At 35.8% G+C, this 12,213-nt stretch overlaps 2 protein-coding genes across 2 annotated transcripts; both read right to left on the bottom strand.

Moving 5' to 3' along the window:
- Positions 1 to 694: 694 nt before the first annotated feature.
- Positions 695 to 7,916, bottom strand: LOC133736377 (methylmalonate-semialdehyde dehydrogenase [acylating], mitochondrial). The gene is made up of 19 exons (XM_062163834.1): positions 7,768 to 7,916; positions 7,591 to 7,685; positions 7,425 to 7,496; positions 7,164 to 7,325; positions 6,996 to 7,074; positions 6,745 to 6,899; positions 6,203 to 6,266; positions 5,788 to 5,867; positions 5,072 to 5,137; positions 4,445 to 4,495; positions 4,199 to 4,350; positions 3,223 to 3,313; positions 2,898 to 2,978; positions 2,713 to 2,790; positions 1,784 to 1,819; positions 1,643 to 1,686; positions 1,468 to 1,546; positions 1,028 to 1,118; positions 695 to 880 (listed from the first exon to the last, which is right to left on the bottom strand). Exons 1-19 carry the CDS (start codon positions 7,790 to 7,792, stop codon positions 768 to 770), a joined length of 1,614 nt encoding a protein of 537 aa, XP_062019818.1. The 5' UTR covers positions 7,793 to 7,916; the 3' UTR covers positions 695 to 767.
- Positions 7,917 to 10,637: 2,721 nt separating this feature from the next.
- On the bottom strand, positions 10,638 to 11,306 carry LOC133737438 (uncharacterized). The gene has a single exon (XM_062164986.1). It carries the CDS (start codon positions 11,304 to 11,306, stop codon positions 10,638 to 10,640), a length of 669 nt encoding a protein of 222 aa, XP_062020970.1.
- Positions 11,307 to 12,213: the final 907 nt, after the last annotated feature.

The raw sequence follows: 12,213 nt of genomic DNA, 5'->3' as shown, positions 1-12,213 counted from the left end.
TGGCTAGAAGCCCTTGTGTCAAACTCATGTTTGATGGTTTTAATTTGTTCACAAATACAGCTTCTGGTTTTGTAATTTAGGAACTGGGATTCAAAAGACTATGGTCCTAAACCATAAATCCTAAAGCCCTTGCTTTAACAGATGGAGTCCTCTGCGCACAAGATGGAGGGTATTTGAAAATTATGCTAAAATGGAAAGTGGATGCAGCATTCCTTGGCATCTAAAGATGATCATACTTGACATCAACTCTCTTGTTCGAAGAGATCCCGTTTTCTCACATCTTGGACTTGTGGTCTTGCACTTTCGACCTAGAATTTGTTGCCCTAACCCATAGTCCAATTTACTAGGATTTACAATTGAATTCCAAAGGAAACTGATTCTTCCAGCAGAACTTAAATGTTATGCTAGAACAACTTCAAGTCTACTCAACACTGAACAGAGCTAAATCAAAGACTAGGGGGCAGTGATAATTCCTTTTTCTTTGTTTCTGTCAGTAAATTCTTTAGTTCAAGTCATTTTTTGCTCCGAGTATGGCCACATATTCTCTTGGCCAAAGATAACTCTGCGCTTCCAACGCAACAACATTAATAGGTATATCTTAAACTAATACAGGTTTTTCTTTTGACATTCGCTTAGCTATTGGGGTTTAGGCCCTATACCAAAAGAAAACACCAAATGTGGTAGATAGCAAACATATAAAGGGAAGCAGAGACCTTGACATTGATTTATTGTAATGAGTTCCAGTTGGTACAATATTTTGTAGACAACTATGCCTTTTGAGAAGTTGGCATGGCAAGATTAACTACATTGCTGCCTGGTAAACTTTTCCACTGCTGAGTTACTGTTTTGATCTGGGTGAAAAAGTTAACACCTGCCTTGCCTGTAATTAAATAACAAACTCGGTAATTAATACCTCAAAGGAATTATTTACAATCAGCTTTTAACCAATAACTACAATGATATAGCAAAATAGATCACTACTATCACCAATCATAAAGCCAAGTAACTGGGAAAAGATAGGTCATACCATAGAAGTTCAAATCCCCTGCAAAAGATGCCTTGCTGCCAGTAAATGAGAAAAAGGGCAAGGGAACTGGAATAGGAACGTTGATACCAACCTGTTTCATACTCGAAATAAGTTAGAAATTGATATAAAATGTATTAACTTTTCTTGCCAGGTTGTTCTTATTAAGTTGACCATCACAATTCATCAGTAATAAAGCTAGAAGGGAAACTGTAAACACCGCCCAGCGGAGCCAAGAAAAATTTGTAATTTAGTTTCTTGTTTGAACTTTTTGTCAGTCCAACTATTATTCTTGCAAATTCAGCTACATAAGATGCTCAAAAACACTGCCCAGCAGAGCCAAGAAAAAAATTTGTAATATAGTTTCTTGTTTGAACTTTCTATCAGTCCAATTATTATTCTTGCAAATTCAGCTACATAAGATGCTCAAAAACGTAATTTACCTGCCCAGCCTCAATCTCCGTCTGAAATTTCCTAGCAGCTACCCCAGATGTAGTAAATATAGAAGCGCCATTGCCATATCTGTTCCAAAAAATAAAGTCCAAAAATAATGAACCCCACAGAATACTTGGGAAATTCTTCTAATATTAAGGAAATAAGGGAAGCAACAATGAGTACCTGTTTCTGTTAACAATGCTTATTGCCTCTTCTAGACTGTCAGCCTGGTATTAAGAAGAAAAAATGTATGTTAGCAATCTCCATGCCAGGAAGAGAAAAGAGGTGCCTCGCTGAGAAACAGGAATGTAGTCATCTATATACCTCCAAGCAAAGAAGAACTGGACCAAAAATTTCTTCCTGCACAAAAGGTAGAAGATAAATAAGTTCACATCATCATAAAATCCAGACAATTTACCAACGGGTACAAGTCTATCCTATCCACTGAAGAATATATTGATATCCAGGTTCATAACTATGAAATATCAATGTTGGAGGATTCTTCAGCAACACAAACAGTGGAACATGATGTATAAAAAACTTTAGTTTTGTATGAAACTTAATATAATACCAAACCAATTAAAAATGCACCTTTAAAACATGTATATTCTAAAAGGCAGTCTATTCAAGATAAGTACATCTAGGATGGATATAGTGCATGCTACTGACTCGCAATAGAGATAATTTTTGAAATTTGAATTTTGAATTTTGAATCTGAGTATACAAAAATTGCTAATTGATACAGTAGGATGGATAGTGTACAAGCTGATTGAAATGGGTCAATGATCACAGATAGTTTTATGTCTTTTTTGAACCCTCTTATTTGAGCCATAAAATTAGAAGGGAAGAATGTCCACCAGAAGAAGAATTTTGAAAATCTTCACCATTCACACTAGTGCTAAAATCCATTATTCCTAAAAAGAACCTAAATAATGTACTTTCCTTATTTCATTATATTCTGGCCAGATATTGGATTGATGATATCCTCCATTCCCATATCCATATCAGTGGCTTCATAAACAGATATGTTGGTGGATATTTTAATTCATGATCTACCAAGTGCTCTCTAGAAACTAAGACTGATCCACCAAGCAGAAAACAAAATGGAAAATTTAAGGAAAAGAAAAATGCCAAAAAGAAAAAAAGAAATATTTTCATTCATGATCTACCAAGTGCTCTCTAGAAACTAAGATTGATCCACCAAGCAGAAAATAAAATGGAAAGTTTAAGGAAAAGAAATATGTCAAAAATACCTTGTAGCACTCCATGTCAGCTGTAACATTTGATAAGATAGTGGGGCCAATAAAATTGCCATGCTCATAACCTGGGACCTGCTTGTCATGCATGAAGGAATCAGAGCAAATCAATCTCTCTGAAAACCGAGTCAGTTGCATATATAGACATTAAGAGGAAAATTATTAAATCTACAAAAAAGTACCACTATATCTCGCCCATCCAGCAATAGCTTCGCACCACTTTCAACACCAGATTGGATTAGATTGCATATGCGCTCCTTGGCCTATGAGTGAATCCCATAACATGTCATTAATAAAATCTAAAAAGCAAACATGTCACCCTGATGTTTTCAAGGACCTGATACCGCTGCCTTTCATATGCTATTTTTGGCAACAGCTATGTAAATAATGGATAATATATAGAAAGACAACTTTCAATATCACTATTGTGTCTCTTGAAAAATAAAAATCATAATCTTGTCGTAAAATTGGTCTTCAGGAAAAAAAATGGAACTTCCATGCACGTACTTGCTTGCTAATCACAGGACCAAGGTCAGCATCAGGTTCTGTTCCTGAACTTACTTTCAGTGATTTTCCGTACTCCACAAGTTTATTCTCCCTGGAAAAGAGTATTAGTTTAAATCTAATGTCAGTTATTCATTTTGTTTTTTAAGAAATGACATTGAAATAATAATAATCTTAAGGGGGAGACTATATGGATACAAATAAAAAATACAGATGAACATAGTAAAGTAGGTAGAAAATTCCTTTTCTCTAATGTACATAGCAAAGAATTGGATCTTAATATGTCAGTCTTCTTAAACATGTGGTTTGATTTTTCGTTTTTCCAGAAATACAAAGGTATATTTCATACAAGAACTGTGGAAATGGTTAGTAAATATACTTTACTAAACCTATATGTTACCAGATGGGAAAATGTTGGAACTCGAAATGTACAGGAACATTGAACCAGGGAGGTCATTTTGCTTGACAAGTGAAAGGAGCTAGGCAAGACAAGTGCAATATAGATTATCTAAAGATTGAGTAGAAGTATGAAATCTTTATAAATCTTGATTATACAAGAAGAGTAGAACAATGTTCTTTTCATCAAAAAGTAAAATAAAGATGACATGGTAACCAATTTCAATTAGGTCTTCGGAAAACAGAGTAATGTATCCACATTTGTTTTTAGTCTTCACAAGACCCACATTTTTTTTTTTTTTTCGCAGAGCCCTTTAACTATGTAGAACATTGTGAGAGCAGCAAGTGGAAATGGTTTACTATCTTTTAGTGTCATTATCTTCAAATGCATATGAACTACCAAGCGATTTAAAGGCCAATAGAAATTTTCTGTAGTTATGCTCTGTATGTAGGTCTAATAGCTTTTAAGTTTTAACCTTCCAAAAAAAAAATGACTAATGTGCCTAAACCTTGAGAAAATCAAACAAATTCGAAAGAGTAAAACTCAAAAATACAAAACAAACAACCAAAGAAAGTGCCATACCATGACTTTGAACCTCCAACGAAAACAACTGTGCTGAGTGCCATGCACCTCTGTCCTGCAGCACCAAAACCAGCAGCAACTAGAGCACTCAAAGTAGCATCAGGACTTGCATCAGGCATGACAATCCCATGATTTTTTGCCCCCATATTGGACTGGAAAAAGTAGCTTATCAGGTACCTATCAGTTCACCTTCAACAGTTGCAAAAAAATGAAGGCCACTACTTTCTCTTAAGAAAGCTGACTAACCTGAACGCGTTTCCCTTTAGCTGATGCTCTTGAATATATATGCATGCCAGCCTTTTGATGTAAAGACAATTGTGTAAGAGTACAGCTAGGAAAACTAATTAGCATGGCAGGAAAAATTGCGAAAAAGAAAAACTGAGAAGATCACATGTGTTTGTCCCAGAACCATATTTATTCTATAAATGCTAAAGCAGCTATTCTGCCAAAGATAGTGATAGCATACTCACCCATCTCAAAGACTATTGACAACAAAGGTAAAAGTGGAACTTGAATCCCACACAAAAAACTTATACTCTAACTCAAGGAATATCTTCAGAAAGACAATTCAAATTGAAAATATGTCATATTTGAAACTCAAGCTAGCTTTCATTTTTAAACTTAGACATGTTTGCATTTCTTGCTTGAATGAAAACCACTTTCACAGACAAACTACGAATCTATACTTACCCTCATTAACTTCATATGCAGGCTATCAACTCAATTGTAGATTAAACCCTAAACCAACCAGATAGACAACTAGTAGGACTATTTGGGTTATCAACATGCAAATACGCATCAACTAATGAATTAACGATACATAATACAACACAGGAACTGGAGCAAGGATGCAATCACGATGAGAATACTTACTGTATTAGAACCCACAAATGATACAGCTCTGATATCATCATCATCACAAATTGCATTAACAATATCCTGCCACAAAGTACTACACGTTTAGGAAAACCAAGTTCTCAAAGGTAGCAAACTTATTACAGAGTACCCAAATTTAAACACAACTGTACAAAATATAGTAAATTCAAATATTGAGATATTTAGAGGTGAAAACCAACAATCATCAGAAAGAGAAATTGCACCACACAATTAGTGGTTACCAAATTCCTGCTTGTCTCCAGGAGAAAATATCTTCTTCACAAAAATACATAAACCAAACCGAAGGAAAACCTTTGTTCACACTCTCTCAATACCTGGAAGAGCATTCTCACTCAAACCGTTCATGCAATCAAGCTAGATTCACATGTCTAAGGATAACATGAATTTTTTTTTTTTTTTTAATTCAAAAAATGGAAAAGCTTTTCATTGTAGGAAAGGAATTCAAAGCTGCCATTAGCATCCCATTTTGGATAATATTGATGATTTTCACAAAAACAAAAAAAAGGTAACTCCAAGCAAGTCAAGGAAAACAACTTATTTTTGTGCATCCCTTACTTTTATTCTCACCAATATCAAGTAGCATATCAGTAAAGATCCAAAATAAGAGCTAAAGAACACCTAACCATCTACTTGGGCAAAACTGAAGATAAGTAAAGTATAGGTAAGTAAAAGTAGTTTGAGTGCAGGCATACATTGGTTCCGTGGACAATATTTAAGACACCATCAGGCAAACCAGCCTCCATTGCCAACTCTGCTAGCAGTACAGAAGCACCTGCGGAAAAGAAAGTAAGCCCCCAATTGGTAGATTCTAGAAAAGTAGATGTAAGCCTCTTATATGACTTCAGATTTAAAACAGAGTACAAGTAAACTAATCCCATGAGAATAACATCCTTCAAGTTCCCTAGGAAAAAAATTCTTGTTCCACAAATAACATCAACAAGCAGAAACAGCACCTACTATGTTAAAAACCTATAATAATTTATACACCAACATCAGGAAGCATATTGAATCTTTCTCATGTTTACTCTTCCCTTATGATTTTATAAACACAAAGTTGAGGGAGGTAATGCTCCAGGATTAGATACACAAAATTTAAGTCACAATCACCTGGATCTTTTTCTGATGGCTTTAGGATAAAGGTATTCCCACAGGCAACTGCAATTGGGAACATCTGCAGTAAGATCATGAGACAAACAATTAGAAATGGTTGATGTTTTCTTTTTCTTTCTCTGGAAAACTGAACACTCAACTGCCATTTAAAGATCCAGAAATAAATAAACGTAGTAGAAGTGGTAGTGGCTTTAGTGTGCTTATGTGAAAATAAATATGGAAAGCTGAGAGAGAGAGGGCGGGAGGGAGGGGGGGGGGGGGGGGGTGGGGGGTGGGGTCGGACACCAGAATCCACTACAGTATCAGAAGCTGTAGTGTTGAAGCAGATGCATCATGACAGTGTCTTGCCTAAGCATTTAGGTCACACACACACACACACGAATCCTGTTGTATAACTTATGAACAATAAGAGAAAAAGAGGTGAAGGCGAAAGAAGAAAGATGTTTTCAGACATGCACACGGTCAATGATAAAAATTAGAAAAGACAGTAGTCAGTCAATCATCCAAGTAGAAGGGGAAAAAAGAGATAGTAGGCTCACCCATAATGGAATCATTGCCGGAAAGTTGAACGGACAAATCCCAGCACAAACACCAAGTGGCTCTCTAATGCTATACGTGTCAATTCCATTTGATACATTAGAAACATATTCCCCCATTTGAAGAGTTGCTGTGCCACAAGCATGTTCTACCACCTCTGAATAAGAAAAACGCAAAAATAATCATCACCGACTAAAACTCCACTATTAGAATGCACAAAGTATTCTTAACAGCAAAGCGCGCCCACACTAACCTAGCCCACGAAACACATCACCATGCGCATCCTTTAACGTCTTCCCCTGTTCTGTAGTAATATTCAAGGCTAACTTATCCTGAAAAGAGAATACAGTTATCAATATCACTCAACTAAAAGCATTTCATTCAAATCAAGGAAATAAAACTTCAAACCCATCACACTCACAATGTCTCTCCGGATAAGCTCTTGCAGCTTAAACATGACACGCTGACGTGTCGTAACGGGTGTGTTACGCCATGTTTGAAAAGCCTTCTTTGCTGAAGACACTGCCGCTTTGAACTCCTCATTTGTGGTCAACGGAACTTGCGAAACAACTTGTTGCGTGGCCTAAAACAAAAAAAAAAAAAAATTAAAAAAAAAAAAATCAGAATCATAAATTCTGCGAGGAAAACAAAAAGATACGAGTAAAGCAAATGAAGAACTTACAGGATTTATGACATCTATGGACGCAGAGGATTGTGAATTAACAAAAGCACCTCCAATTAGATTGGGAACTCTCTGATATTATACAAACAAATCAAGCACGAAATTGAATAAACAAATTACAAACATCATAAGATTGGAAATCAAAATGGTAAGATGGATCGATTACCGGAGGATTAGAAGGCGAGGATGGCTCAGCGGCTGTGGAGAAATGAGAGCTACGGACAGCAAAGATCGTCGCTCTAAAAGCCTTGAGATTTCTCACTGCGAAACACAGACCATTTCACACAGTGCATCACAAAATCCAAAATCTATGAACAAAATGCTTTTGAATTTTCCGTAATACCTCTTGGAATTGAAAGCTGCAACATTTCTTCCTTCTCTGTTAATGAATTTTGATGGAGTAGTCAAGAGTGTCACTGAGAGGCCTACTGGATTTGGGGTTTTAAAGAAAATGGTGGCGACGAACTAGCGCCGTCCGATGGAACGCTGACGTCAGCAGAATGATCTTTTTGGTAGTAACGGACGGTTGGCCTTTATTGTGGACACCTAGAGTGCGATCATTACTTACTATTTAAATATGTTTTTGCTGACGATGGAGGGATATGGGATATATCTTACACGTTATTGCTGCTGAGTGTGATAATAATATTTTTTTTGGAAATGTGAAATTTTTTTTTGTGAATTTTTTTTTCTTAATTCTTATTTGAAAAATTTTAAATACACACCACAAACTACTTAATACACATCCCTATTATTTTATATTTTAAATCAGATTTTATAGATATATTAAATGACCAAAATAGATATCTATATATTAAAAGAAAAATAATAATAATCATATCTTCCTTATATGATTCTATAATTATAAACACAATAAATTTCTATACATGCATCCTCATTTAAAATAAGAATAAAGTTAAAACAAGAATAAAATTAGAAACCATCTAATTTAAATTTTCCTTAAATAAATTGTAATTAAATGGGGTGAGAAACCATATAATTTAGAATTTCAAAATCAATGGCATTAAATATTTTTAAAACAAATCGCTTTACTCCCACTTTTAGTTTTTTTTTTTTTTCTAAAAGCTATGATTAGTCAATTTATTATCTAATATAAAACATCACAGGTATAAAACTTTGTAATTGTTAATTTGTTTGACCATCCAATGACAATTTCGTAGTTCCGTCATTGTGGAGAAACTACTGATACAGTTTTGGTTGAATGTTCGACTCAAAATTTTGTACTTGATCAATATGGTGTTTGGTGGATGAGAACTCAAATAATACAAAACCTATTTCTAAGCATCTATTTGAAGGGAACAATAATGAATCCTTATGGATTTCCCAATAACTAAGACAAGTAATTAATATGGTCAGTTATACTAATCAAATTAAATAGTAGCCTTAATGTTGTTAAATAATAGTGTATTTCATGGTTTGTTAGGTTAAGGATATTTTAGGTAATTTGGGTTGTGAATTTAGTAAAATATTAGAATGAAAAATTAAATGGTAGGTGTATTGAGTAAGGAGTGTGTATTAAGTAATTAGGGGTGTGTATTTAAAACTTCTATTCTTATTTTCATTTGGTACCTGCAGGTGAGATTTTATTTGAAAATTTATATATTGAAATACGATGATGATATGACAATGTAGCTAGGTTGTACCATGTTTGTAGGATGGAGACGTACGTGCACGAGAGTTCACATGTGTGAAAGCAATAAAAAAAAAACACATGAAATATATCAAAAATCGTTGGATATGATATTGTAGATACGACTTTTACTATTTCATTCTTAATTGTTAGATAAAATCCCATAACCAATAAAATCAAAACAGTTGGCTAATACAATATGAATCTTGTTTTTACACATAGAAAACCCATATAAAAAGAGGATTTAAATTCGGATATTGGTGTAAATTTACACACACACACATTTAAACCATGAACCAAATCATATCTAAATAACAAAGACATAAATATCCACATTTAACATTTTCAAAAAAAAAATCCACATTTATTATGATTTAAATTGCATAATGTTCACCTAGTCAATAGCTGACGAAGAAATTTATGCTCAATCATCGTTGAATGTAAATCAAACGATAAAAAAATAAAGGACTAAATACTGTTTAGTCCTTGAGCTTTTGACCATAAACACTTCAGTCTCTGACCTTCTAATGTAACACGTTTAGTCCCTGTACTTCAAAATTTCAGACCAATAGATCATTGCCGTCTCAAAGTCGCGGTGAAATGTCTATTATGCCATCAGTTCTTTTTTTTTTTAATAAATTTATTCCTTTCTCTTTTATTTATTTATTTATTTTTTTTCAAACAGAAAGAAAGAAAGGAAAAAAAAAACAGAAAAAAATAAACAGAAAGAAAGAAAGGGAAAAAAAATTTCCTTTTCCAAAAAAATAAATAAAATAATTAATTAATTAAAAAAAAACTTAGGGCATAATAGACATTTTGCCACGACTTTTAGACGACAAGGACCTATTGGTCTGAAATTTTGAAGTATAGGGACTAAATGCGTGAAATTAGAAGGTCAGGGACTGAAGTGTTTTATGGTCAAAAGCTCAATGACTAAACAGTATTTAGTCCAAAAATAAACTCAATTAAGAAATAATTAAATACCACCATTGAATTTAGGGCTAAATATTGTTTAGTACCCTGTGGTATGGGTCTAACATCGATTCAGTCATTCGACTTTCAATTTCATCAAAAACACCCCTGCAATATCATCTTCTCATCCAATAGGTCCCTTCGTCGGGATTCCATCAATTTCAGACGTTAAGCTACTGACATGGCGTTCCAACTCACCAAAAGTGGGGCCCACATGGAAGTCTAATTCCCAAAATGTCCCTGGCTCTTTAATATCTTATTTTGACTCCCTCAGATCACTTCTTTTCTTATCTTCTTCTTCGTTTCTACTCAGGCTCGGAGACAACCACTCAGCCCACCTCCGTCGCTCCCCACTGACAGTCCGCAACGCGACCTCGTCTGCAAAGCCACCCAAATCACCCTCCCACTTTATTGAAGCAATGCTTGAACAACTCATCAACTAACTAAGCAATGCTACAACAATCCATCAACTAATTAAGCAAGTGTAGAATAACCCAAAAACTATTTAACCAATGCTACCATCAACTTATTAAGCAATTCACATTTAGTGATGCATGAATGCACTACCTGGTGAAAGTCGGGCTCTCTAGTTAAAGGTTCCCCAAGCTCAGTAATGCAAGCATGGAGTCAATCATCGCTTCCATAGAGTTTCGGGCATCTTGAATTTCAGAGAGAGCTTTCGCTAGAGGATAGCTAATAGCAATACCCCCACCGCCAAAAGCCATGGAATGACTGAAATACGTATTGGCAGAGTGACTCTCTAATGGACGCCCCACATAAACCATCTCCAACGTGTCGTATTTGCTCAGAACTGCGACGAGGTTATCGGCGTTGATGATGGTGTCGTCGTTCGCAAGCACGAACCACCGGACTTTAGGCAGGCGGAGGCAGAGGCAGAGGCAGAAGCACTCGGAAATTATCCGGGAGATTCGGAGCCCTGACGAGTGACCTGTCGGGTTTGTGTACTGAAACCTAGAGATGTCCTCGGACACCTTGAGCGACAGAGAACTGTCGGAGAACACCAGAGAGAGCCACGCTACAGTGGAGATCAAGAGCGCTACGATGGCTATCATGGCAGTCACCACCTGGCTCTGCCGCCATCGCCGGCTTTTGGGTGATTGGGAATTGGTTTGTTCTTTGGGATTGGAACTGGGACTGGTGTTGGGGTTGGTTGACATTATCGTCATCACCCCAAATGCTCGTTTCTCTCCACCACTCGCCGCCAAGAACCACCGGAAAAAGATTATGATCTGGGCCATTTTGGGATTAGGGAGAGACCCTGTAACTGGTTTTTTTCCCGCGAAAAAAAAAAAAAAAAGGAGAGCTCCGAGTTTCTTGCGATCTAATTGTCTGAGATCGGAGCCGAGGTTCGGAAGGCGACCTTCACGAGCATAGGATTTCAGGCCGTCTCCGAGCTTGAGCAAAAACGAAGAAGAAGAGAAGAAAAGAAGGGAGAGAAGATTGCGAGGGAGTCAAAATAAGATATTAAAGAGCCAGGGACATTTTGGGAATTTGACTTCCATGTGAGCCCCACTTTTGGTGAGTTGAAACGCCATGTCAGCAGCTTAACGTCTGAAATTGACGGAATCCCGACGGAGCGACCTATTGGACGAGAAGATGATATTGCAGGGGTGTTTTTGATGAAATTGAAAGTCGAGGGACTAAATCGATGTTAGGCTCATACTACAGGGTACTAAACAGTATTTAGCCCTTGAATTTATATCCAAGAGTGATTTGAGTATAATTTCCTTAGTCAGTTACTGACCAGGCGAACACCATTGTTTAAATTGTTATAATCTAACATTTCTAAATCATATAATTACTCTATAAAGACAAAAATGTAAATAAATAAATAAATCACATGAGTCGATCAAATCATAAAATGGGCAAAACATTTGGTGCTGAGACTTCTTTTCAACAAAATATTGGTAGAAATCGCTTAATATAGGATTAGTGGAGGCTCTTATTTATAATTCAGGATGTTTTTCCATTGATTAATGTCATCGGAGTTTAGATACTAGGTCCCCCCTCCCCCCGGCAACCAAATTGTACGTGTTCAGTAGTTTCACTAATCAAGGAGGTTTGAGGGCAGCCACACCAACTCTTAGTTTCAACAAAAAAAAAATTGTTCATGGAAGTTGCACTTTAGAATAAAAAAAAATAAAG

The sequence above is a fragment of the Rosa rugosa genome, chromosome 3, assembly GCF_958449725.1.
Source record: "Rosa rugosa chromosome 3, drRosRugo1.1, whole genome shotgun sequence".
Classification (NCBI taxonomy): Eukaryota; Viridiplantae; Streptophyta; class Magnoliopsida; order Rosales; family Rosaceae; genus Rosa; species Rosa rugosa.
The sequence above is the reverse complement of the archived record's forward strand: the minus strand, read 5'-3'. Positions and strand labels throughout refer to the sequence as shown.